This window comes from Hyla sarda, chromosome 2, assembly GCF_029499605.1.
Source record: "Hyla sarda isolate aHylSar1 chromosome 2, aHylSar1.hap1, whole genome shotgun sequence".
In the NCBI taxonomy this organism is placed as follows: Eukaryota; Metazoa; Chordata; class Amphibia; order Anura; family Hylidae; genus Hyla; species Hyla sarda.
In genome coordinates this window covers 288,974,667-289,001,788 of record NC_079190.1, presented here as the reverse complement: position 1 = coordinate 289,001,788, position 27,122 = coordinate 288,974,667, and the positions used below count along the sequence as shown (strand labels likewise).

Genomic DNA, 27,122 nt, shown 5'->3' with positions numbered 1-27,122 from the left:
CGTCCTGCGCCGGCTCCTGCGATATAACGCGGGGTCACGCGTCTGAATTGAAAGTGACCTGGCTACTTGAGACTGCCAAGATCAAATTGCAGCATACCAAACAGCTTACAGGACACAGGAGGATCCCTACCTGCATCCTCTGTGTCCGATCGGCAAATGACTGCTCTGTGCCTGAGATCCAGGCAGGAGCAGTCACGCGCCGATATCCCTGATCAATGGCATCTTAATATATGCCAGTGATCAGTGTAAAAGATCTGTGTGTGCAGTGTTATAGCCCCCTATGGGAGCTATAACACTGCAAAGAAAAAAAAGTGTTAATGTGATTTAACCCTTTCCATAAAAAGTTTGAATCACTCCCCATTAAAAAAAAAGTGTAAATAAAAATAAACATATGTGGCATCGCCGTGTGCGTAAATGTCCGAACTATAAAAATATATTAATTAAACCGCATGGTCAATGGTGTACACGTAAAAAATTTCCAAAGTCCAAAATGGTGTATTTTTGTTCATATTTTATACCATTAAAAAAATTAATAAAAAGTCAGATCAAAACAAAAATGGTACCAATAAAAACTTCAGATCATGGCGCAAAAAATGAGCCCTCAAACTGCCCCATACATGGAAAAATAAAGTTATAGGGGTCAGAAGATGACATTTTTAAACGTATAAATTTTCCTGCATGTAGTTATCATTTTTTCCAGAAGTACGACAAAATCAAACCTATATAAGTAGGGTACCATTTTAACCATATGGATCTACAAAAGTTACAAAATGGCGTTTTTTTTCTTCAATTTTGTCGGTTATTTTTTTTTTTTTTAGTTTCGCTGTGGATTTTTGGGTAAAATGACTAACGTCACTGCAAAGTAGAATTGGCGGCACAAAAAATAAGCCATAATATGGATTTTTAGGTGGAAAATTTAAAGGGTTATGATTTTTAAAAGGTAAGGCGGAAAAAACGAAAGTGTAAAAACTGAAAACACTGAGTCCTTAAGGGGTCAACCTTTCCTCTGAGCAGGTTTGACAAATCTCCCCAATTGAGTAAAGTGGGGTTCAGTCACTCCACAGAGCAGCACAGGACTCTGTGCTGTCACTATGTCCATCAATGTGAGAGTTATCTCTAAATGATTATGATGCATTTCATTTTTATACTTTAACCACACATTTCTCTTCATAAACCAGCACATTTTCTTCCTTTCTCACTGGGACCTGTTTGTATTTTAGAAAGAAATTTGCAGACAAAAACAAACAAGTATGAATGGAACAAGGTGGATCTTTCCATTCTTTACACACTCTAAGACACATCTCACCCTTGCCCAATGATCCTCACCATCCTGGCTGGTCAGTACAGATTCCTGCATGCTTTCATTGCCACTGTCTGGGGTTTTGCCATCATTATGGCTGTTATGCTGTTGCCCACTGCTTCCTTTTTCTCCACCACAGCCAGGGTGTCCACGTTTGCGTTGCTTGCGGGTGCTGATGCGTATAATACCCCGCACCAGCCGACACTCTGCATCTTGCTCTTCCAGTTGGCAGTCCTGTGTCAGGCTGCTGATTAATTCAGTAATTTTGCTGCTCTTTTCTAGAAAAACTGTCTCAGAGGTGCATCGTGCCAGTTCATCAATCTGATGGAGGCTAAACAACTCTGTTAGCTTGTGCCAGATAAGTTCATCAATCTCAGCACTGGACATGGAGCCACTTAACCGGGGCAACTCTGGATCCGACTCCCTCAATGAGTAGTAGTCCTTGGTAGAACTGCGGGACACAGGTGGTTGCAATGGAGCAGGGGGCTCTCTAATGGGTTCTATGTCTATGGCACCAGTCTGCCTATTATACACAGGCACACCCATTAATTTAAGGTCTGGGTAGCTAAAACTATTACCAAGGGCAGTTTTTTTGCCTCTGTCAGCAACACGGGGAGGACGGGGGCTACTAGCAGGATGACCATTTGCAGGTGGACCAGCTGAGCTCTCTACTGGACAGGGGAAGTATATTTCAGGATCTTTCTGTGGACAGCAACTGCAGGACACCACATAACACAGTACAGCTTTGTAAGTTGCCCAAGCCTGAGAGAGTGAGGGACAGCATGATAGGTTCTCTGGAGGAGTCTCAGCAGATCCTGAAATAAAAGTAATGTCTTCTGGAGGACTCCTACGCCGTGAATTTGGATGACCCAATGTTTCATGTGAGGAACTAAGATGGGCAGGAAGGGGATACCCAGCCATAAGGAACAGCCACAATATGGGGTAGGGGCATTGCTTCATGAACAAGTCCTAAGGAAAGACAAAGATCATATAATCAGTTCTACAATTTCAAGCAAAACTTTCACTGGCCACTATTTCATACAAGAAGTGATTGTTTCCCCCAAGGCTCTACTAACATTGGGGGGAGATTTATCAAAACCAGATGGCTTCTTTTGGTTTTCAGAGGCAAGAAAGAAGCAAGCTGGTTGCTATGGGCAACTGGTCAACTTTTCCTCTGCACAGATTTTGATAAATCTCCCCCATTGTTCATACCATATAAAAAAAAATTGCATACTTATGCTCTCTACAGTGGCCCAAATGTATGCCTCTGTATGTATAACCCAACACACAGACTGTATGTGCAAATAGAAAAAAAAAATAATGTGGTCATAGTGTACATTTCACTTCAGGATAGGGAAAAGAAATGCAGGAACTCTTCATGTATTAAGGATACATAATCCTCTGTGCCATACAAATGCCCTGTGTGAGCTTGGTCAATAAAGCCCTGATCATGGTTCTCGAAGGCCATGTTTACATTCAGTATTTTAATCTTTCAACTATAGGTTTGTTTTTTGTTTTGTTTTTTTGTGTTAACACTACACACAAAAAGGATAAATTAAATAGATAAACTAGATCAGATAGAACAGATTTCCAACCTGCTCTCCAATTGTGTGATCCTTAAAAACTCTTGTTCACCATACACAATTGTTCCTAATGTGTCCCCGGGTCCCAATGTAGGTGCCCTTGCATTGCCCCCTGAGCTACACCACCCTCCGTGTCCTCAGGTCTGCTTAGTGCTCTGGTGTGGTAAAGTTTAGTGCAATACTGTAATAATTGCAGGACACATGCAATAGTGTATCAGTCAGTGGTCATCTCCCCCAGCTTGCTAATTGTCGGGGATGCACAAACCCTCTGCCCAGCTCATCTTGAAGGGAACTTTACAGGCAGTGACCACAAGGAAGAGAGTGTAATGCCTGCATTCGGAAATGCTTGCATTATGCAGATAATGCAGCATGTCTGCCCCAAGGTGATATCGCCCATGACCGGCTTTACAAAGTGAGGCCGGTCATCAATCACTTTGGGGCCAAATTTTTGGAGGCCTATGTATCACTCAGGGGCCTCTGTAGATGAGTCTCTCATCAGTTTTAAGGGGAGACTCATCTTCCGCCAGTATATTCCCTCGAAGCGGGCGCGGTATGGCGTGAAACTCTACAAACTTTGCGAGAGTACCTCCAGGTACACTTGCAAGTTTAGAGTATATGAGGGACGAGATTCCCGTATTGAACCCCCAGAATGTCCCTCCACTCTGGGTGTTAATGGGAAAATCGTTTGGGACCTTATGCACCCATTGCTGGATAAGCAATACAAAAGATGGGAGATGCACAGTGTTCAAACCCTTACAAGGGTTAGTGGGTGCCCATCCTCAAGCTTGACCAAGGCAAACGTATCAATAGAAGAAATGGAAGACGGCACTCCGGTATTGGTGTCCAAATTCAAAGAAAGTGGTTTATTGATCCCAATACATACAGGATGATGCAACGTTTCGACCTAACAATAAGGTCTTTATCAAGCACTTGCTTGATAAAGACCTTATTGTTAGGTCGAAACGTTGCATCATCCTGTATGCATTGCTGGATAAGGGTTTCCAGGTATACGTGGGTAACTTTTATACCAGCATCCCTCTGTTCAAATCCCTTTCCACCAGATCCACGTCCACTTGTGGGACCGTGCGGAGGAACCAGAGAGGCCTCCCTCTAAATTTGGTCCAGACGCCTATCCCCAAGGGTGAGTCCCGTGCCCTGGCCCATGATAACCTGTTGTTGGTGAAGTATAAGGATAAGAGGGATGTCCTTATACCCACCACTATTCATGGGAACGGCAGCACCCCTGTCCCTGTGCGAGGTACCGTGGGACCGGTCATCAAACCCGATTGTATTCTGGCCTACAATCGGTATATGGGGGGAGTTGATCTCTCAGATCAAGTCCTCAAGCCATATAACGCCATGCGGAAAACACGGGTATGGTACAAAAAAGTTGCGGTCTACTTGGTACAGGTTGCCATTTACAACGCTTTTGTACTATTCCAGTACGCTGGCAACACAGGGATATTCCTCCAGTATCAAGAAGAAGTCCTAAGGTTCCTGATCTTTGCTGACCGGGAAAGATCAGGCCTGACTTCCCAAGGGTCTGGAGTTATAGGTGCCAGGATCGTCCCAGGCCAGCACTTTCCAGTTGTGACCCCCCCACTGGAAAGAAGGGAAAAACCCAGAAAAAATGCAGTGTGTGTTTCAGGAAGGGGATTCGGAAGGACACCACATATTAATGCGACACTTGCCCAAATAATCCGGGCCTCTGCATAAACTGCTTCAGGGAGTATCACACTTCCATGGAGCCCTAAATTTTCCCTTTTTATGTTAATTTTCCATAATTTGACCAATGTACCAAGTCCAGAGTACATTCCAAATTTTTAACCCCATAAATCTCTAAATTGACCCAAAAACCTAAAAAAAAAAATAAACCTGATAAGACCTCTGGGGGTGTTTTTTTCAAAAATGTGTCATAGGTCACTGAGTCACTATCATCGGAGACTTTTTTTATGTTGCCTCAAATGCACAGCGCTCTCTCGCCACCTGAGCGGGTGCGCATTTGAGGCAACAGGTTAGGGACGGCCACACACATCACATTCCCAGAATGATGACTCGGAGCATAGGGTTTGGGGCGGGCATATTTTTTTTTAGTTTTGGCTATGCTCTGGGTCATCATTCTGGGAATATATCCTTTTTTATTATAATTTTCTGGCCCACTGTACCCCATATTACGGGCCTCTGTACCCCACCTGTATACCCCAGTTACGGCCCGTTGTCCCCCATAGTGTTCCCCTATTTTAGGGCTCAGTGCTCCCCCATTAACACTCCTTGAGGGGGGGGGGGGTCCCACATCCTGGCTCCATATGAAGCTCAAGGCCCCTGACTGCCCTCCCACTCCAGCAAGACCTGCTGTGCATCCGCCAAGCCATTATCATAAAAAAATAAGGTATGTCCTTACTCTAAAGAAATGTATTTACAAATTGTGGGGGGTCTTTTCTCCTATTAACCCTTGTAAAAATGTAAAATTTTGGAGAAAACTCACATTTTAGTGGAATTTTTTTATTTTTTTTTTTACATATGCAAAAGTCGTGAAACCCCTGGGGGGTATTAAGGCTTACTTTACCCCTTGTTACGTTCCTCAAGGGGTCATTTCAGCAAAGTTTGCAAATGTGACTCCTCCTCTTCTGAGCATTGTAGCGCCCCTGCAGTTCACTTCAGGTCCACTTATGGGGTACTTCCATACTCAGAAGAGGTGGGGTTACAAATTTTTTTTTTTGGGGGGGGGGGGGGGTCTTTTCTGCTATTAACCCTTGCAAAAATGTGAAATTTAGGGGGGAACCCCACATTTAAGTGAAAAAAAATATGTTTTTTACATATGCAAAAGTTGTGAAACCCCTGTGGGGTATTAAGGCTCACTTTATTCCTTGTTACGTTCCCCAAGGGGTCTAGTTTCCAAAATGGTATGCCATGTGGGTTTTTTTTTTTTTGCTGTTCTGGCACCATAGGGGCTTCCTAAATGCGACATGCCCTTCGAGCAAAATTTGCTCTCAAAAAGCCAAATATGGCTCCTTCTCTTCTGAGCATTGTAGTTCGCCCGTAGTGCACTTCAGGTCAACTTATGGGGTACCTCCATACTCAGAAGAGATGGGGTTACAAATTTCGGGGGGTATTTTCTGCTATTAACCCTTGCAAAAATGTGAAATTTTGGGGGGAAACACACATTTTTGTGGGAATTTATTTTTTATTTTTTTTTTATTTTACATATGCCAAAGTTGTGAAACACCTGTGGGGTATTAAGGTTCACTTAATTCCTTGTTACATTCCTCAAGGGGTCTGGTTTCCAAAATAGTATGCCATGTGTTTTTTTTTTTTTGCTGTTCTGGTACCATAGGGGCTTCCTAAATGCAACATGCCCCCCAAAAACCATTTCAGAAAAACGTACTCTCCAAAATCCCCTTGTCGCTTCTGAGCCCTCTACTGCGCCCGCCGAACAATTTACATAGATATGAGGTATGTGCTTACTCGAGAGAAATTGGGCTACAAATATAAGTATACATTTTCTCCTTTTACCCCTTGTAAAAATTCAAAAATTGGGTTTACAAGAACATGGGAGTGTAAAAAATGAAGATTGTGAATTTTCTCCTTCACTTTGCTGCTATTCCTGTGAAACACCTACAGGGTTAAAATGCTGACTGGATGTCATTTTGAATACTTTGGGGGGTGCAGTTTTTATAATGGGGTCATTTGTGGGGTATTTCTAATATGAAGGCCCTTCAAATCCACTTCAAATCTGAACTGGTCCCTGAAAAATAGTTTGAAAATTTTGGGAAAAATTGGAAAATTGCTGCTGAACTTTGAAGCCCTCTGGGGTCTTCCAAAAGTAAAAAAAAAATGTCAATTTTATGATTCAAACATAAAGTAGACATATTGGAAATGTGAATTAAAATTATTTTTTTGGGGGGAATATCCATTTTCCTTAGAAGCAGAGAGCTTCAAAATGCTAAATTTTAAAATTTCATCAAATTTGGGGATTTTTCACTAAGAAAGGATGCAAGTTAAAAATTTTTACCACTATGTTAAAGTAGAATATGTCACGAAAAAACAATCTTGGAATCAGAATGATAACTAAAAGCATTCCAGAGTTATTAATGTTTAAAGTGACAGTGGTCAGATGTGCAAAACATGGCCGGGTCCTAAGGTGTAAAATGGCTGGGTCCTTAAGGGGTTAATGTAGCATAGGTGAGTGTGCACTACTACATTAATGTAGCAGACGCAATTGCACTCTGAGGTCTCTGTAAAGAGATCTCTATAAATCATTTTTGCTGTAACCCCTTGCTGGGCTGAGCACAATACTCAGGCCCAGCAAGAAAAGAGTTAACTTCATTGGGGGATATAAAGCCATCTATATTGATGACTGTATAATGTCATCAGAAGTCCACTTACCCACTTCTGTTCCTGCTCTGTCACTAGCGGTGTCTCTGTTCACAAAAAATAATGCATGTCAAATATGAGAACAGACCATTTGTGCACATGTTTTTCCAAAACAGGGAGCCAGGGGTTGTAGTTTAGCAACAGCTGGAGGCTTCCTATTAGGGAAACACTACTTCCTGAACTTTATGGGCACTTAAAATGTACTAACTCATTTTTTGTATTTTTCTTTTCTTGTTTCAGATACGTGAATGCGGAGGACTACTTCGGATTCAGTGGACTACGACAATGACCAGCATTGTTTTTGTTCTTTTTAATAAAAATGGCTTACGAGTAACCCCTGATTAATACGCTGGCACCCACTGCCACAGGAGTACCGGAAAGAGCTGATACCAACATGCCTGGAGCCTAAAAAAATGGTGCTCCTGAGCCTAGGCGTTAACAGGCTGACGGTATTTAGGCTGGGGAGGGCCTATAATAATGGTCCTCGCACACCCGGGTAATGTCAGGCTGTTGGTGCTTGGTTAGTATCTGGCAAAGATAAAAAATTTGGGTAACCCAACCTTTTATATTTTTATATTTATTTGTTTTGGAAAACTCCTGTGTGGGGTATCCCGTATTTTCATTCTTAGCCAGATACCAACCAAGCGACAGCCTGACGTTACCAGGGTTGGCTAGGACAGTTATTATTGGCCCTCCCCAGCCTAAATAACACCAGTCTGTTACTGCCTATGCCCAGGAGCACCATGTGCCCAGGGCCTGTTTGTATTGGCTCTTCCTGCTACTCCTGTGCCAGTGGGTATCAGGGTAATAATTGGGGGTTATCGCTAAGTTCCAACTTAGTAATGAACTTGTCCAGAAGATGGCTTCCACTACTAAGCCTATAAAGTAAATTAAAAAATAAGACTCAAGTTAAAACATTTTTGATATAAAAAACACTGCCACCACAGCCCTCATTAACCATTCTATAAAGAAAAAAAAAGCCAGCTGGTCATAGACGTAGTCCACCGAATTCGAAGTAGTCCTCCGCATTCACATATTTAAAATGAGAAGAAAAACCCCACAAAAAAATGGGTTAGCACATAAAGTGAGCACCCATAAAGTGCATGAAGCAGTGTTTCCCTTACAGGTAGCAGTTGTTCCTAAACTACAACCCTCAGCTAGAGGCCCCCTGTTTAAGAAACACTGGCACAAATGGTCTGTTCACATTTTGAACACTTATTTAATCCCTTGCCGCAAATGGACGTTCATTAACGTCCATCTGCGGCTCCCAAAATATGATGCGTGCTCAGCAGGTAAGCGCGCATCATACCCGGTTGCTATAAGCAACCAGGACCCACGGCTAATGCCGAACATCGCTGATCGGGCTGATGCCCGGCATTAATCCTTTAGACGCATATAAAACTAAAGTAAACCTTGCCAGTTAGCTCAGTGGTGCTGGTCGGATTGTCGCGTTGAAATTGCGGCGTCCCGAACAGCATGCAGGACGCAAGGAGGATCCCCACCTGTCTCCTTGCTGTCCGATCGCGAATGACTGCTCTGTGCCTGAGATCCAAGCAGAAGCAGTCAAGCGGCAGAAACACTGATCAATGATATGCTATGGCATAGCATTGAACAGTATGAGAGATCAGTGTACTGCATTTTATAGTCCCCTATGATGGCTATAACATTGCAAAAGAAAATAAATATAATTTAACCCCTAATAAGTTTAAATTACCCCCCTTTCCCATAAAGAAAAAAAAGTAAATAAAAATAAACATATGTGGTATCGCCGCGTACGTAAATGTCCGAACTATAAAAATATATATCATTAATTAAACCGCACAGTCAATGGCGTACACACAAAAAAATTCCAAAGTCCCTAATAGCCTATTTTTGGTCACTTTTTATATCATGAAAAGCGATCAAAAAGTCCAATCAAAACAAAAATTATACCGCTAAAAACTTCAGATCATGGCGGATAAAGTGAGCCCTCATACTGCCCTGTATGTGTAAAAATAAAAACATTATAGGGGTTAGAATATGACAATTTTAAACATTAATTTTTGTGCATCTAGTTAAGATTTTTTTCAGAAGGCAAAATCAAACCTATATAAGTTTGGAATCATGAATCGTAGGGACCTACAGAATAAAGATAAAGTGTTGTTTTTACCAAAAAAGGTACTGCGCAGAAACGGAAACCCCCAAAAGTTACAAAATGGCGTTTTTTCTTCAATTTTGTCACACAATTATTTTTTTTTTTGTTTCGCCGTAGATTTTGGGGTAAAATGACTGATGTCATTACAAAGTAGAATTGGTGGTGCAAAAATATGGATTTTTCATCATATGGATTTTTAGGTGCAAAATTGAAAGGTAAGGAGGGAAAAATGAAAGTGGAAAAATGCTCGGACCTTAAGGGGTTAAGGAACAAAAGGCATGTTGAAAATGCACAATGTACACGGAGTGCTAGTTAACTCTTTCCTTGCTGGGCCCGAGCATAGCACTTAGCCCAGCAAGGGATTATAGTAAACAATCTATAGAGATCTACAGAGCGCAATTGCCTCCGCCACATTAACATACCGGAGCGCTCTTGCCTCTGCTACAGTAATGTAGTAGTGCGCAATCACCTCTGCTACATTAACAAAGCAGAGCCCACTCAAATCTGGTACATTAAAGGGGTACACCCGTGGAAAATTATTATTATTATTATTATTAATTTTTTTTTTTTTTTTTTTTAATCAACTGGTGCCAGAAAGTTTGTAAATTATTTCTATTAAAAAAATCTTAATCCTTCCAGTATTTTTAAGGTGCTGTATACTACAGAGGAAATGCTTTTCATTTTTGATTTCTCTTCTGTCACAACCACAGTGCTCTCTGCTGACCTCTGCTGTCCATTTTATGAACTGTCCAGAGCAGGATAAAATCCCCATAGCAAACATAAGCTGCTCTGAACAGTTCCTAAAATGGACAGCAGGGGTCACTGTGGTCAAGACAAAAGAAATCCAAAAAGAAAAGCTTTTCCTCTTTAGTATACAGCCCCTAAAATGTACTGGAAGGATTAAGATTTTTAATAGAAGTAATTTACAAATCTGTTTAAAAAAAAAAAAGGTTTCTGTGGGAGTACCCCTTTAACGAATAGAAGTAGCTGTAATAGCGGAATTGGATTAGAATAATAGGAGTATAGTACAGGAGTTAAGAATAATAGAATAGGCGTAGTAGAAGCAGCAGTGGAATAGCAGTAGTAGTAGCAACAGCAGCAGTAGAATAGAACTAGTAGTATCAGCAGCAGTAAAATAGGAATAGTAGTATTAGAAATAGAATATGATGAGTAGTAGTATCAGTAGCAGTAAAATAGGAATAGTAGTATTAGAAATAGAATATGATGAGTAGTACTAGCAGTAAAATAGCAACAGTAGTATAAGCAGTAGAATATGATGAGTAGTAGTAGCAGCAGTAAAATAGGAATAGTAGTATTAGAAATAGAATATGATGAGTAGTAGTATCAGTAGCAGTAAAATAGGAATAGTAGTATTAGCAGTAGAATATGATAAGTAGTAGTAGCAGTAAAATAGGAATTGTAGTGTTAGCAGTAGAATATGATGAGTAGTAGTAGCAGTAAAATAGGAATAGTAGTATTAGCAATAGAATATGATGAGTAGTAGTATCAGTAGCAGTAAAATAGGAACAGTAGTATTAGCAGTAGAATATGATGAGTAGTAGTAGCAGTAAAATAGGAATAGTAGTATTAGCAGTAGAATATGATGAGTAGTAGTAGCAGCAGTAAAATAGGAATAGTAGTAGTAGCAGTAGAATATGAGTAGTAGTAGCAGCAGTAAAATAGGAATAGTAGTAGTAGTAGCAGTAGAATATGATGAGTAGTAGTAGCAGTAAAATAGGAATAGTAGTATTAGCAGTAGAATATGATGAGTAATAGTATCAGTAGCAGTTAAATAGGAATAGTAGTATTAGCAGTAGAATATGATGAGTAGTAGTAGCAGTTAAATAGGAATAGTAGTATTAGCAGTAGAATATGATGAGTAGTAGCAGTAAAATAGGAATAGTAGTATTAGCAGTAGAATATGATGAGTAGTAGCAGTAAAATAGGAATAGTAGTATTAGCAGTAGAATATGATGAGTAGCAGTAAACTAGGAATAGTAGTATTAGCAGTAGAATATGATGAGTAGTAGTATCAGTAAAATAGGAATAGTAGTATTAGCAGTAGAATGATGAGTAGCAGTAAAATAGGAATAGTAGTATTAGCAGTAGAATATGATGAGTAGTAGTATCAGTAAACTAGGAATAGTAGTATTAGCAGTAGAATATGATGAGTAGTAGTAGCATTAAACTAGGAATAGTAGTATTAGCAGTAGAATATGATGAGTAGTAGCAGTAAAATAGGAATAGTAGTATTAGCAATAGAATATGATGAGTAGTAGTAGCAGTAAAATAGGAATAGTAGTATTAGCAGAAAAATATGATGAGTAGTAGTATCAGTAGCAGCAAAATAGGAATAGTAGTATTAGCAGTAGAATATGATGAGTAGTAGCAGTAAAATAGGAATAGTAGTATTAGCAGTAGAATATGATGAGTAGTAGTATCAGTAGCTGCAAAATAGGAATAGTAGTATTAGCAGTAGAATATGATGAGTAGTAGCAGTAGTAAAATAGGAATAGTAGTATTAGCAGTAGAATAGGATGAGTAGTAGTATCAGTAAAATAGGAATAGTAGTATTAGCAGTAGAATATGATGAGTAGTAGTAGCAGTAAACTAGGAATAGTAGTAGCAGTAGAATATGATGAGTAGTAGTAGCAGTAAACTAGGAATAGTAGTGTTAGCAGTAGAATATGATGATGAGTAGTAGTATTAGCAGTAGAATATGATGAGTAGTAGCAGTAAAATAGGAATATTAGTATTAGCAGTAGAATATGATGAGTAGCAGTAAACTAGGAATAGTAGTATTAGCAGTAGAATATGATGAGTAGTAGTATCAGTAAAATAGGAATAGTAGTATTAGCAGTAGAATATGATGAGTAGTAGTAGCAGTAAACTAGGAATAGTAGTAGTATTAGCAGTAGAATATGATGAGTAGTAGTATCAGTAAACTAGGAATAGTAGTATTAGCAGTAGAATATGATGATTAGTAGTAGCAGTAAACTAGGAATAGTAGTATTAGCAGTAGAATATGATGATTAGTAGTAGCAGTAAACTAGGAATAGTAGTATTAGCAGTAGAATATGATGAGTAGTAGCAGTAAAATAGGAATATTAGTATTAGCAGTAGAATATGATGAGTAGTAGCAGTAGCAGTAAAATAGGAATAGTAGTATTAGCAGTAGAATGATGAGTAGTAGTAGCAGCAGTAAAATAGGAATAGTAGTATTAGCAGTAGAATATGATGAGTAGTAGTAGCAGTAAAATAGGAATAGTAGTATTAGCAGTAGAATATGATGAGTAGTAGCAGTAAAATAGGAATAGTATTAGCAGTAGAATATGATTAGTAGTAGCAGTAAAATAGGAATAGAAGTATTAGAATATGATGAGTAGTAGTAGTAGCAGTAAAATAGGAATAGTAGTATTAGCAGTAGAATATGATGAGTAGTAGTAGCAGTAAAATAGGAATAGTAGTATTAGCAGTAGAATATGATGAGTAGTAGCAGTAAAATAGGAATAGTAGTATTAGCAGTAGAATATGATGAGTAGTAGCAGTAAAATAGGAATAGTAGTATTAGCAGTAGAATATGATGAGTAGTAGTAGCAGTAAAATAGGAATAGTAGTATTAGAATAAGATGAGTAGTAGTAGTAGTAGTAAAATAGGAATATTAGTATTAGCAGTAGAATATGATGAGTAGTAGCAGTAAAATATGAATAGTAGTATTAGCAGTAGAATATGAGTAGTAGTAGCAGTAAAATAGGAATAGTAGTATTAGCAGTAGAATATGATGAGTAGTGGTAGTAGCAGTAAAATAGGAATAGTAGTATTAGCAGTAGAATATGATGAGTAGTAGCAGTAAAATAGGAATAGTAGTATTAGCAGTAGAATATGATGAGTAGTAGTAGTAGTAGCAGCAGTAAAATAGGAATAGTAGTATTAGCAGTAGATGATGAGTAGTAGCAGTAAACTAGGAATAGTAGTATTAGCAGTAGAATATGATGAGTAGTAGCAGTAAAATAGGAATAGTAGTATTAGCAGTAGAATATGATGAGGAGTAGTAGTAGTAGTAGCAGTAAACTAGGAATAGTAGTATTAGCAGTAGAATATGATGAGTAGTAGCAGTAAAATAGGAATAGTAGTATTAGCAGTAGAATATGATGAGTGGTAGTAGTAGTAGCAGTAAACTAGGAATAGTAGTATTAGCAGTAGAATATGATGAGTAGTAGCAGTAAAATAGGAATAGTAGTATTAGCAATAGAATATGATGAGTAGTAGTAGCAGTAAAATAGGAATAGTAGTATTAGCAGAAAAATATGATGAGTAGTAGTATCAGTAGCAGCAAAATAGGAATAGTAGTATTAGCAGTAGAATATGATGAGTAGCAGTAAAATAGGAATAGTAGTATTAGCAGTAGAATATGATGAGTAGTAGTATCAGTAGCTGCAAAATAGGAATAGTAGTATTAGCAGTAGAATATGATGAGTAGTAGCAGTAGTAAAATAGGAATAGTAGTATTAGCAGTAGAATAGGATGAGTAGTAGTAGCAGTAAAATAGGAATAGTAGTATTAGCAGTAGAACATGATGAGTAGCAGTAAACTAGGAATAGTAGTATTAGCAGTAGAATATGATGAGTAGTAGTAGCAGTAAACTAGGAATAGTAGTATTAGCAGTAGAATATGATGATTAGTAGTAGCAGTAAACTAGGAATAGTAGTATTAGCAGTAGAATATGATGAGTAGTAGCAGTAAAATAGGAATATTAGTATTAGCAGTAGAATATGATGAGTAGTAGCAGTAGCAGTAAAATAGGAATAGTAGTATTAGCAGTAGAATATGATGAGTAGCAGTAAACTAGTAATAGTAGTATTAGCAGTAGAATATGATGAGTAGTAGTATCAGTAAAATAGGAATAGTAGTATTAGCAGTAGAATGAGTAGTAGTAGCTGTAAACTAGGAATAGTAGTATTAGCAGTAGAATATGATGAGTAGTAGTATCAGTAAACTAGGAATAGTAGTATTAGCAGTAGAAGATGATGATTAGTAGTAGCAGTAAACTAGGAATAGTAGTATTAGCAGTAGAATATGATGAGTAGTAGCAGTAAAATAGGAATATTAGTATTAGCAGTAGAATATGATGAGTAGTAGTAGTAGCAGTAAAATAGGAATAGTAGTATTAGCAGTAGAATATGATGAGTAGTAGCAGTAGTAAAATAGGAATAGTAGTATTAGCAGTAGAATATGATGAGTAGTAGTAGCAGTAAAATAGGAATAATAGTATTAGCAGAAACATATGATGAGTAGTAGCAGTAGCAGTAAAATAGGAATAGTAGTATTAGCAGTAGAATATGATGAGTAGTAGTATCAGTAAAATAGGAATAGTAGTATTAGCAGTAGAATATGATGAGTAGTAGTAGCAGTAAACTAGGAATAGTAGTATTAGCAGTAGAATATGATGAGTAGTAGTAGCAGTAAACTAGGAATAGTAGTGTTAGCAGTAGAATATGATGATTAGTAGTAGCAGTAAACTAGGAATAGTAGTATTAGCAGTAGAATATGATGAGTAGTAGCAGTAAAATAGGAATATTAGTATTAGCAGTAGAATATGATGAGTAGTAGCAGTAGCAGTAAAATAGGAATAGTAGTATTAGCAGTAGAATATGATGAGTAGCAGTAAACTAGGAATAGTAGTATTAGCAGTAGAATATGATGAGTAGTAGTATCAGTAAAATAGGAATAGTAGTATTAGCAGTAGAATGATGAGTAGTAGTAGCAGTAAACTAGGAATAGTAGTAGTATTAGCAGTAGAATATGATGAGTAGTAGTATCAGTAAACTAGGAATAGTAGTATTAGCAGTAGAATATGATGATTAGTAGTAGCAGTAAACTAGGAATAGTAGTATTAGCAGTAGAATATGATGATTAGTAGTAGCAGTAAACTAGGAATAGTAGTATTAGCAGTAGAATATGATGAGTAGTAGCAGTAAAATAGGAATATTAGTATTAGCAGTAGAATATGATGAGTAGTAGCAGTAGCAGTAAAATAGGAATAGTAGTATTAGCAGTAGAATGATGAGTAGTAGTAGCAGCAGTAAAATAGGAATAGTAGTATTAGCAGTAGAATATGATGAGTAGTAGTAGCAGTAAAATAGGAATAGTAGTATTAGCAGTAGAATATGATGAGTAGTAGCAGTAGCAGTAAAATAGGAATAGTATTAGCAGTAGAATATGATGAGTAGTAGTAGCAGTAAAATAGGAATAGAAGTATTAGAATATGATGAGTAGTAGTAGTAGCAGTAAAATAGGAATAGTAGTATTAGCAGTAGAATATGATGAGTAGTAGTAGCAGTAAAATAGGAATAGTAGTATTAGCAGTAGAATATGATGAGTAGCAGTAAACTAGGAATAGTAGTATTAGCAGTAGAATATGATGAGTAGTAGTAGCAGTAAAATAGGAATAGTAGTATTAGAATAAGATGAGTAGTAGTAGTAGTAGTAAAATAGGAATATTAGTATTAGCAGTAGAATATGATGAGTAGTAGCAGTAAAATATGAATAGTAGTATTAGCAGTAGAATATGAGTAGTAGTAGCAGTAAAATAGGAATAGTAGTATTAGCAGTAGAATATGATGAGTAGTAGTAGTAGCAGTAAAATAGGAATAGTAGTATTAGCAGTAGAATATGATGAGTAGTAGCAGTAAAATAGGAATAGTAGTATTAGCAGTAGAATATGATGAGTAGTAGTAGTAGTAGCAGCAGTAAAATAGGAATAGTAGTATTAGCAGTAGATGATGAGTAGTAGCAGTAAACTAGGAATAGTAGTATTAGCAGTAGAATATGATGAGTAGTAGCAGTAAAATAGGAATAGTAGTATTAGCAGTAGAATATGATGAGGAGTAGTAGTAGTAGTAGCAGTAAACTAGGAATAGTAGTATTAGCAGTAGAATATGATGAGTAGTAGCAGTAAAATAGGAATAGTAGTATTAGCAGTAGAATATGATGAGTGGTAGTAGTAGGTAGCAGTAAACTAGGAATAGTAGTATTAGCAGTAGAATATGATGAGTAGTAGCAGTAAAATAGGAATAGTAGTATTAGCAGTAGAATATGATGAGTAGTAGCAGTAAAATAGGAATAGTAGTATTAGCAGTAGAATTTGATGAGTAGTAGTAGCAGTAAAATAGGAATAGTAGTATTAGCAGTAGAATATGATGAGTAGTAACAGTAAAATAGGAATAGTAGTATTAGCAGTAGAATATGATGAGTAGTAGTAGCAGTAAACTAGGAATAGTAGTATTAGCAGTAGAATATGATGAGTAGTAGCAGTAAAATAGGAATAGTAGTATTAGCAGTAGAATATGATGAGTAGTAGCAGTAAAATAGGAATAGTAGTATTAGCAGTAGAATGATGAGTAGTAGCAGAATAATAGGAATAGTAGTATTAGCAGTAGAATATGATGAGTAGTAGCAGTAAAATAGGAATAGTAGTATTAGCAGTAGAATATGATGAGTAGCAGTAGCAGTAAACTAGGAATAGTAGTATTAGCAGTAGAATATGATGAGTAGTAGCAGTAAAATAGGAATAGTAGTGTTAGCAGTAGAATATGATGAGTAGTAGCAGTAGCAGTAAACTAGGAATAGTAGTATTAGCAGTAGAATATGATGAGTAGTAGCAGTAAAATAGGAATAGTAGTATTAGCAGTAGAATATGATGAGTAGTAGCAGTAAAATAGGAATAGTAGTATTAGCAGTAGAATATGATGAGTAGTAACAGTAAAATAGGAATAGTAGTATTAGCAGTAGAATATGATTAGTAGTAGCAGTAAACTAGGAATAGTAGTATTAGCAGTAGAATATGATGAGTAGTAGCAGTAAAATAGGAATAGTAGTATTAGCAGTAGAATATGATGAGTAGTAGCAGTAGCAGTAAAATAGGAATAGTAGTATTAGCAGTAGAATGATGAGTAGTAGTAGCAGCAGTAAAATAGGAATAGTAGTATTAGCAGTAGAATATGATGAGTAGTAGTAGCAGTAAAATAGGAATAGTAGTATTAGCAGTAGAATATGATGAGTAGTAGCAGTAGCAGTAAAATAGGAATAGTATTAGCAGTAGAATATGATTAGTAGTAGCAGTAAAATAGGAATAGAAGTATTAGAATATGATGAGTAGTAGTAGTAGCAGTAAAATAGGAATAGTAGTATTAGCAGTAGAATATGATGAGTAGTAGTAGCAGTAAAATAGGAATAGTAGTATTAGCAGTAGAATATGATGAGTAGTAGCAGTAAAATAGGAATAGTAGTATTAGCAGTAGAATATGATGAGTAGTAGCAGTAAAATAGGAATAGTAGTATTAGCAGTAGAATATGATGAGTAGTAGCAGTAGCAGTAAAATAGGAATAGTAGTATTAGCAGTAGAATATGATGAGTAGCAGTAAACTAGGAATAGTAGTATTAGCAGTAGAATATGATGAGTAGTAGCAGTAAAATAGGAATAGTAGTATTAGCAGTAGAATATGATGAGTAGTAGTAGCAGTAAAATAGGAATAGTAGTGTTAGCAGTAGAATATGATGAGTAGTAGCAGTAAACTAGGAATAGTAGTATTAGCAGTAGAATATGATGAGTAGTAACAGTAAAATAGGAATAGTAGTATTAGCAGTAGAATATGATGAGTAGTAGTAGCAGTAAACTAGGAATAGTAGTATTAGCAGTAGAATATGATGAGTAGCAGTAGCAGTAAACTAGGAATAGTAGTATTAGCAGTAGAATATGATGAGTAGTAGCAGTAAAATAGGAATAGTAGTGTTAGCAGTAGAATATGATGAGTAGAAGCAGTAAAATAGGAATAGTAGTATTAGCAGTAGAATATGATGAGTAGCAGTAGCAGTAAACTAGGAATAGTAGTATTAGCAGTAGAATATGATGAGCAGTAGCAGTAGCAGTAAAATAGGAATAGTAGTATTAGCAGTGGAATATGATGAGTAGTAGTATCAGTAGCAGTAAAATAGGAATAGTAGTATTAGCAGTAGAATATGATGAGTAGTAGTATCAGTAAAATAGGAATAGTAGTATTAGCAGTAGAATATGATGAGTAGCAGTAGCAGTAAAATAGGAATAGTAGTGTTAGCAGTAGAATATGATGAGTAGTAGTATCAGTAGCAGTAAAATAGGAATAGTAGTATTAGCAGTGGAATATGATGAGTAGTAGTATCAGTAGCAGTAAAATAGGAATAGTAGTATTAGCAGTGGAATATGATGAGTAGTAGTATCAGTAGCAGTAAAATAGGAATAGTAGTATTAGCAGTGGAATATGATGAGTAGTAGTATCAGTAGCAGTAAAATAGGAATAGTAGTATTAGCAGTGGAATATGATGAGTAGTAGTATCAGTAGCAGTAAACTAGGAATATTAGTATTCGCAGTAGAATGATGAGTAGTAGCAGTAAAATAGGAATAGTAGTATTAGCAGTAGAATATAAGTAGTAGCAGTAGCAGTAAAATAGGAATAGTAGTATTAGCAGTAGAATATGATGAGTAGCAGTAAAATAGGAATATTAGTATTAGAATATGATGAGTAGCAGTATCAGCAGTCCTGAGTTTCTTCTTAGTCCCTTCTGCTTGTTTTAAGAAATTTATACTGTTTGTTCGTCGCTGCCTGTAAAGTTCCCTGCTAGATGAGCAGGGTCGAAAGGGTGTGTGCGTCCCAGCCAATCAGCAAACTGGGGGAGCGGCCGCACTGCCGGTGATATTAACAGTTCTAGCATACCTGTACGCTCTTCTCCGCATTTTATGGCCGCTATACTTACATTGATCAACTTCACTAAGAGTCAGGGGGTCGGTTCCGGAATTTTCCGGGTTCCCTTCAGCCGCCAGCTTCCGTTTCCTGTCACCACCGCCTCTACCTGTCGGCCAGGTGTCGGCCACACCCCTACCTGCGTACTACGTCATGCTTCTCCCGTCTCTACAGCACAGAAGTCACTAGAGTGCTGCAGATACAAATGTACGGTATCGGTGCATCCATGGAGACATTCATTGTGGTGATTCGGAAACGCTCTCCAGCTTTCTCTTTATAAGCCAGTGTTCGATAACCTTTGGCTCTCTAACTGTTGCATAACAGCTGAAGAGACACATGTTGGAAAACATTGATATACACGGTGCCTTCAGAAGACTGTACATGTATACGTGACTTGTTAATAGAAACATATAAAATTGTCTTTGCACTAAGTGTACAAATTTGTGGTCTCCAGAAATATGGCCGTTCGCTACACATGTATGTAGGATGAATAGAGTTCATAGAATAACAGCGGCGCAGTGCGACCTCTAGTGGCTAAACAAAAGCAGCTCAGCCTCATCTCCACCCCTTCTAGTCGTGCGGTGACGTCACATGTTGCGAGAAATCTGCAGAGCAGCAGAAGTCCAGAGAAGAAGGAAGATGAGGAGAGGGAAGATGAGCGGATCGTGACAGTGTGATGGGAGATAGACTCCAGGACTCCCAGAGGCCTCAAGGAGACGGAAGCCTGCAATTGTCAGCATGGTACCGAGACCCTGAGGACCCCACAGTCCAGCATCTCTGCCTCCCACATCGTGTACCGGTGAGAGCTGTCAGGGGACCATAGTTCTGGGGCTAAGAAGGTCACATCACTGAGGAAGCTAGCATCTTGCCCTGAACTCCTTAGCTCTTCTGTTTCTTGCCTTTGCATACTGTTGTTGGTTTGTTGCCATGCCTTTAGTGCAGGGCAGTGCTTTATGGAGTCTGCAGAGGGTCTTCAACCATCCAAGGTCTTCCAAAGAGCCTCAGACCAAAGCCAAAACATCCTTCTGGAAGTCATCTAGTGGCCCCAGCGTTTTCTTGCGAAGACTGTCCTCTGCACCCTGTTCTTCCCCTAAGCGGTCGGCCTCTGCCCCCCATGGTATCCATGATATACCTTTACAGCCTTCTGCTAACATCAGCAGTGATCCCTCTCCTAAACCATCATCTTCAAAGAGAGAGGATTGCACTCCTGAGAAGAGCATCAGTAAGTCTGTGTCAGTCCCGCACACCTTTATTTTGAAGCCTAATACCCTTCAGTTACCAGAGACCAATGCCAAGTCTCTCCAGCATGCAGGGTCTAGCAGCACGCTAGCTTCTTCAGAGGGGGATATTTCCCCTTCTCTCTCCTCTCCTAGTCCTCTTGATTCAGATCCTTCTTCAGAAAAAGCCACTACTGGTGAACCCCTTATGAACCCAGAAGATTCTTCCCCAACTGTTTCTAAATTTGAATGTGTTTTTGACCTAAAATCATTACCTCCACAATTGCCCGCCACACAACAAAGCAGTAAGAGCCAGCCTGCTAATCCAGCATCTAAAAATAATCTCTGTAATACAGCCATCAGCTCGCCTCCATCCAAATTATCCTCCCTAAAATCTAATGGATCTCACACGACCTCCTGTAAACGTTTATCAACAGGCTCCTCACATAACTCCTCTCCTACTCAGTCCCCTCTCAAAACTCCTCCGCCTCCTGCATCTCGGAGAGCCTCTACTCAAGGTGAACCTCTTCCAGTTGCCCCAAGCCCATCGTGGTCAGAACTAATAGAGGCTCGGCGCAGGTTGCTGGCAGTAGAAGGCCGCAGAAGGGCACTCTGTGCATTGGAAATGCGGGTTCAACAGGTACATTGTGTATTTCTACAAGCTGAGCTGCGAGTTGCAAGACAAAGAGAAGGTTTGGCAAAATTGGTGGAGGCTGCTGGTCGGGCAGAGGTGCAGGCTGCAGTTCATGGGCAGAGAATCAGAAGAGTCCTTCGGCACCAGAAACCACGACTCCTAGCCTGTGCACTGTGTGTCCCATGGCCTAGTAAACAAGAGCGACGTGGTGGACAGCATCCCAGACATCCACGTTGTGCTCTCTTTCAGAGTAGAAGTCGTGCTTAGAGCATGTGTTGGTGGAGAGTAACTAGGCTTATATTACACTAATACCACTAGATAGTATTCAGATGGCTTCATGACATATTGGTCATATTAGATCTCCTTGGCTTTCTGTAGACTAGAATACTATATACACTGAAACTGACTTCTTGGAGCCTTCCTTATAGAAATAAATGGCCACTCCAATATTATTTCTTTGCTCCAGGGCCTGTTCTAGACATTCATTTAAGGAACCCTGGCTTGGTGAATGTATGACACTGCTATTTTACTCGAAATCAATTGTGCAGTTCCACAATCCATCAGTGAAGTGGTCACTTGGGGCACTGTGCAGTTTTTTTAACGAGAAAATGTAACTCTGGGCATTTGCATGCAGTTTGTTCTAGTATACTTTGTCAATGTCTCACGTATGTTATTAGTAGAGTTGACTGTCAGCTTTGTGTCCAGCTCCCAAAAATACTGGATGAAGAGGTAGGAGACGTTTGGATGGATGTTTTAGCTCTCTGGAGCACATTTGTGACATGGAGGGAGGCAGGTGATCAGGGGTTACCACTCAAATTCATTGAAATGTATGTAAAAAAAAACAAGCATTGTACATTTTATCACTTTGCACCCTAGTCTCTCTAGTCTCCTCAGCTTTAGTGCCTCCACATTCTGTACTCTGTATTAATGGGCATGCATGTGCAGTCTGTTCCCACTTTAACTGCATACATGGGAGTCTGCGGAGTCTCTGCCGATGAGGCAATGCAGTGATACATGGCTTTAACAGTGCTTGTCATAAAAGAAAAGAAGCAGGCACCTGTAGATGCCATCTTCTCTACTTGAAAGTGAATAGGGGAAAGACACAGGATTGAACATAACTACAGCTATGCTGCCTGCCCAGAACACACTACTGGATTCTTTCACATAGAATGGTTAACAAGCTAGAAAACCATTTAATAACAAATATTGTTTCACTCAAATGCACATGTAAATCTGATAGTTCAGTGGACATGGGAGGTTTTATACAGACATCAATTGTAGGATTACTTCTTTTAAGGTGCAGTCAAAACAAAACTGGAATGCTGTGCATGCTCATTGCAGGGCCTACGGCCATATTCACATGTCCAGAATGTCCATGCGGACATTCCACAGACTGCGGGTGCTGGCATAACATGCCGGCATAGGACCGTACAGGAATGTGCCGTCTCATAGACTGCTATGCATTCCGTGCAAAGTCTGCAGAAAGAATTGACAGCTTCATTCTTTCTGCGGATACGGAAATCGGAATTTCCTGCCAGAAACATCTGGGGTGTAAATTCCACTATGTGTACAGTGCAGCAGAATCCCATTGAATACAATGGAACTCTCCTGCTGCGGAATCAACGGCAGAATTCCGGTGTAATGCTTCCTTCTCCAAAGGCTTTGCAATAAACATGCAAAGTGTATCGGCTTGCGCAGAGTGTTTAAAAAAAATAATGGGCCTGCAAGTAAATATTAGGAATAGAGATTACTTTATTCCCTCCATGTTAGTGCTCAATGTAAAGAGGAAGCTTAAAGGGAACCAATCATCAGATTTTACCCTATATAACGCTTGGTAAAGCGTTAAATAGGGTAAAATCTTTTTTTTTTCCACCATTCCCAGGGGATGCTCCGGCCCCCAGGGATGGTGAAGATATGAAGTTATAAACTAGTCACCGCCGCCACCGTAAGTAGTCACCTGGGCGGGGAGCTCTTCTCATCTACTCCCGTTCTTCGGCCGGCAGCGACGCCCCCTCCGCTTGATTGATGGGCCGCGTCATCACTCTGCTCCGTCTGTTCAGTGAGCGTAACAATGACGCGACCCAACAATCAAGCGGAGGGGGCGTCGCTGCCGGCCGAAGAACGGGAGTAGGTGAGAAGAGCTCCCCGCCCAGGTGACTACTTGCGGCGGCGGTGACTAGTTTATAACTTCATATCTTCACCATCCCTGGGGGCAGGAGCATCCCCCGGGAATGGTGAAAATAAAGATTTTACCCTATATAACGCTTTGCCAAGCGTTATATAGGGTAAAATCTGATGATTGGTTCCCTTTAAACAGTTCTCCATTGTGAGGCCTTTTAACTGTCTTCCATCTCCGCTTCATGGTCCCCTGTGAGAATATGAAGAGAGGAATAATCATACCGGAGTTACCTGTCGGCAGACCCAGATGTTCATGACAAGGTCAGGCTGCGATGCATCCTGCTAGAACATTATAGCACATTACAATTTGCAGCATTGTGGGAAATCAGGTTTTCAAGCAGGAAATATAAAGACGAGAAGGTTTTTTTGTTGTTGTATTTTTAGTACCGGAAACAATTATATTAGCCATTACGCTTACTAGCTGCTACCCAAGCATCAAAAATATGGAAAGTGCATTTCAGGCTTTATTGATCGCTCTATATATTTAGTATATATTTAGTGAACTTAAGATTCTATATATTATGCTGGAGTCAGATATTTATACTTTCTTACCTAGCTACTATGAAAGATGATATATACAGAATAGTTTTATTTTAGATTATTTGCTAATAAAAGTATAACTATTACAATACAGCCATTATGTTTAAATACTACAAATCAACTTTATCCTGTTTAAAATGTTCAATATTTTCAATAGCTTTCAATCAAAATAGGCATATTGGAAATGTGATATGTTTGTATGGTGGAAACATTACTTTGGCACAATGAATCTGAATTTATTTGCTGTTGTAATTGTTTGCCTTTGCTATGGCCAAAAGAATGTATATAAGCCATGAGGGGTGGGGTTAATTATGGACATTGATAAAATGGACAGCAGAAAGTTGGCTATAAGGCTTCTGGGATTTGTTCAACACTTTCAAGATCAAAGACTCGTGAAGTATATGAAAGCTTTGTACAAGTTGTATTTCATGTTTACACTGTTTTGACCTTTCCATTCTGTAGCTTCAGGTAAAAATACATATTTCTGGGTTATATCAGCATCTTATGTAGGTGGAACATGTAGCCATTGCATGACAATGAAATTCATAGAATGAATTAGTGAATGCCATATATCTTACATTGTTACTTATTGACAACAATAAACCAAGAATTAAAGGTGCCGTAAAACTTAAATGGGCACTGTCAGATACAAAAAATGTTGATATGTTGTAAAGCATTTATAACCTATAGGTTTTACAATTGCTTTCATTAGAAAATTTTCAGTATTTCATACTGAAAAAGCCATTCAAACAACTACCCCCCCCCCCCACCTGCTTGGACACATACTAGTCCTGCTGTGTCCATGCATCATCACCTATGTCATGGACACACTTCCTTGATTGACAGATGTGAGCGCAGAGCTCATAGCTAGAGGAAAAATCCTCCCACTGTCAGCTTTTGTCCCCCTACTGTCAGTGAGGACAAGCTGGGAGTTGTAGTTTTGCTAATGCTAGGGGAGATGTGAGCAGACAGCATACTGAGGGAGGGGGCGGAGACCTGCGCAGTTTGAGAGGAATTCAGACTAGTGAGCTAAACTAAGTGTAATAAAAAAATAAATAAAGGTGCTAGACACATACACATTAGATGTACATGGTCAGGATTAGGTACTGAGTGATATTACAAAAAAAAATTTTTTGTTGGATCTGACAGCTACGCTTTAACTTTTACTATATTCTAGGGTCAAATCCACCCAAAAAATCATAATAGTGCAAAAAGTGATCAACAAAAATTATTCAATAACCAAATATAATAAAATTTGCAATGCATCCTGTCACAGAGGTTGGGATACCATATTAGAGGATAATATATAACATAGCATAGAGAAATTCTTGATCAAAAGCCAGTCATTACATAGCATAATAACAACAGAGACTTCAATGTAAATCACCCAACGCGTTTCTGTTGCGGCTTAATTATTTAAGCAGGCCGAACGTCATCAGGGGTATTTTATAAAAAACACAATAGGGTATGACACAATTGTATGAGGTTCGATCAAAACCCCAAATATAGTACAAGGCAAAAGAACCAAAAGCAGCCACAAGTAGGAGTAAATGCCAATAGCCACCAAGTCACCAAATAGGGTGATAATAGCATATAATGGGATGGAATATAACAATAGAATACTCCTCCTGTTACTTAACAATGGATCCCCATAGACCAATTTCAATATAGACCATAAACAATGGGAGAACCATTGACCCAGCGACGGCTGCTTATCTGGTTCATAATAAAAGTGCTTTGCGTAGATCCTACAGTGGCAGGAAACCCGTAGAATCCCGGGACAATACTCGACTATACTGCTTTGCTAATTTTACTATATTTGGTGATTGAATAATTTTTGTTAATCACTTTTTGCACTATTATGATTTTTTGGGTGAATTTTACCCTAGAATATAGTAAAAGTGAAGTTTTACGGCACCTTATTTCTTGGTTTATTGTTGTCAATCTGCAAAGGTGACAGCACTAGGTGGACGTGTTACCTACTATTCTACACGTAGAATTTATTGTTACTTATTGTATTCATTCGCTTATGATCATACATTTATAGGAACTCTAGCATCAAACAAAGTATTACAAGTTTACTTAGGCTAGAAAACAAGCTTATTTGATGTATCACATTTGTACAGAGGAAAATAGTTTTTTTTATGGTGATACCATCCACCTTTTCTTTGACAGGGAACAACTAGGGGGTTAAAGGGGTATTCCCTACTTGGAAAGATGTCTCCTATACAAATAATGGGGATACCAAGGTGATTGATGGTGTCTGAACACAAGAACAGAGGAAAATAGTCTTCCTGAATGAATGGAACACACCAAATCTGCCCAACCAGCACTCCTAAAATTCTTTATGGGGCTTCCAAGCCTTGTTGAGCACAGCACTTAGCAATGCTCGGAAGCCCATAGAGAATCTAAGAAGCACTGAGTGCTTTGTGGATAGGGGATAATTTTCTGGGGAAGGAATACCCCTTTAAGTACTAGATACTTTAAATTCCCCATAAACAAAGTACTACCTGAACTTTTTTCATAACCATGAAGAAGCTTGAGTCAAGTAGAAGACATAATTCCACAAATTATCAGGCCACTTTTTCACATAGTAGTATTTCAATAAACCAAGATGTTCCATTATATTACTTTTGTGTCACTCCTAGTTTTGGCTTACTGTTCATAATGTAAAAATGGCCTAACATTTATTTATCTATTTATTTATATTAGTACCTGTAGGGTCATAGATAAAGTTCAGTGCTACCAGTTTGGATGAGCAGAGAAATGTGTTTATATTGCACTGATCTGTGTATTAACACAGTAAATTAATTTCTCATAGTATCTCACTGCATTTACCGTATATACTCGAGTATAAGCCGACCCAAGTATAAGCCGAGGCCCCTAATTTCAACCCAAAATCCCAGGAAAAGTTATTGACTCGAGTATAAGCCTAGGGTGGGAAATACATCATCCCCCCCTGTCATCATCCAGACCCCCGTCATTAACATCCTCATCATCATCACCGCCTGTCATCATCCAGACCCTCATCATCATCACCTGTCATCATCCCCTTGTCATCATCCCACACATCCCCCCCCCTTCATCATCCCCTTGTCATCATCCCACACATCCCCCCTTCATCATCCCCTTGTCATCATCCCACACATCCCCCCCCTTCATCATCCCCTTGTCGTCATCCCACACATCCCCCCCCCTTCATCATCCCCTTGTCATCATCCCACACATCCCCCCCTTCATCATCCCCTTGTCATCATCCCCACCCCCCTTCATCATCCCCTTGTCGTCATCCCCACCCCCCCCTTCATCATCCTCTTGTCGTCATCCCACACCCCCCCTTCATCATCCTCTTGTCATCATCCGCCCTCAGTGGTCTTCAACCT

The 27,122-nt window shown here is 38.8% G+C and overlaps 1 protein-coding gene across 2 annotated transcripts in view; it reads right to left on the bottom strand.

The window, feature by feature from the left end:
- Positions 1-27,122, bottom strand: part of KDF1 (keratinocyte differentiation factor 1) — an 86,120-nt gene that overhangs the window by 12,195 nt on the left and 46,803 nt on the right. For both annotated transcript variants that reach the window (XM_056557401.1, XM_056557400.1), the window contains one exon: positions 1,327-2,269. In XM_056557401.1, coding sequence (XP_056413376.1) covers positions 1,327-2,269 — 943 coding nt within the window. The remainder of the gene's footprint in view (positions 1-1,326; positions 2,270-27,122) is intronic.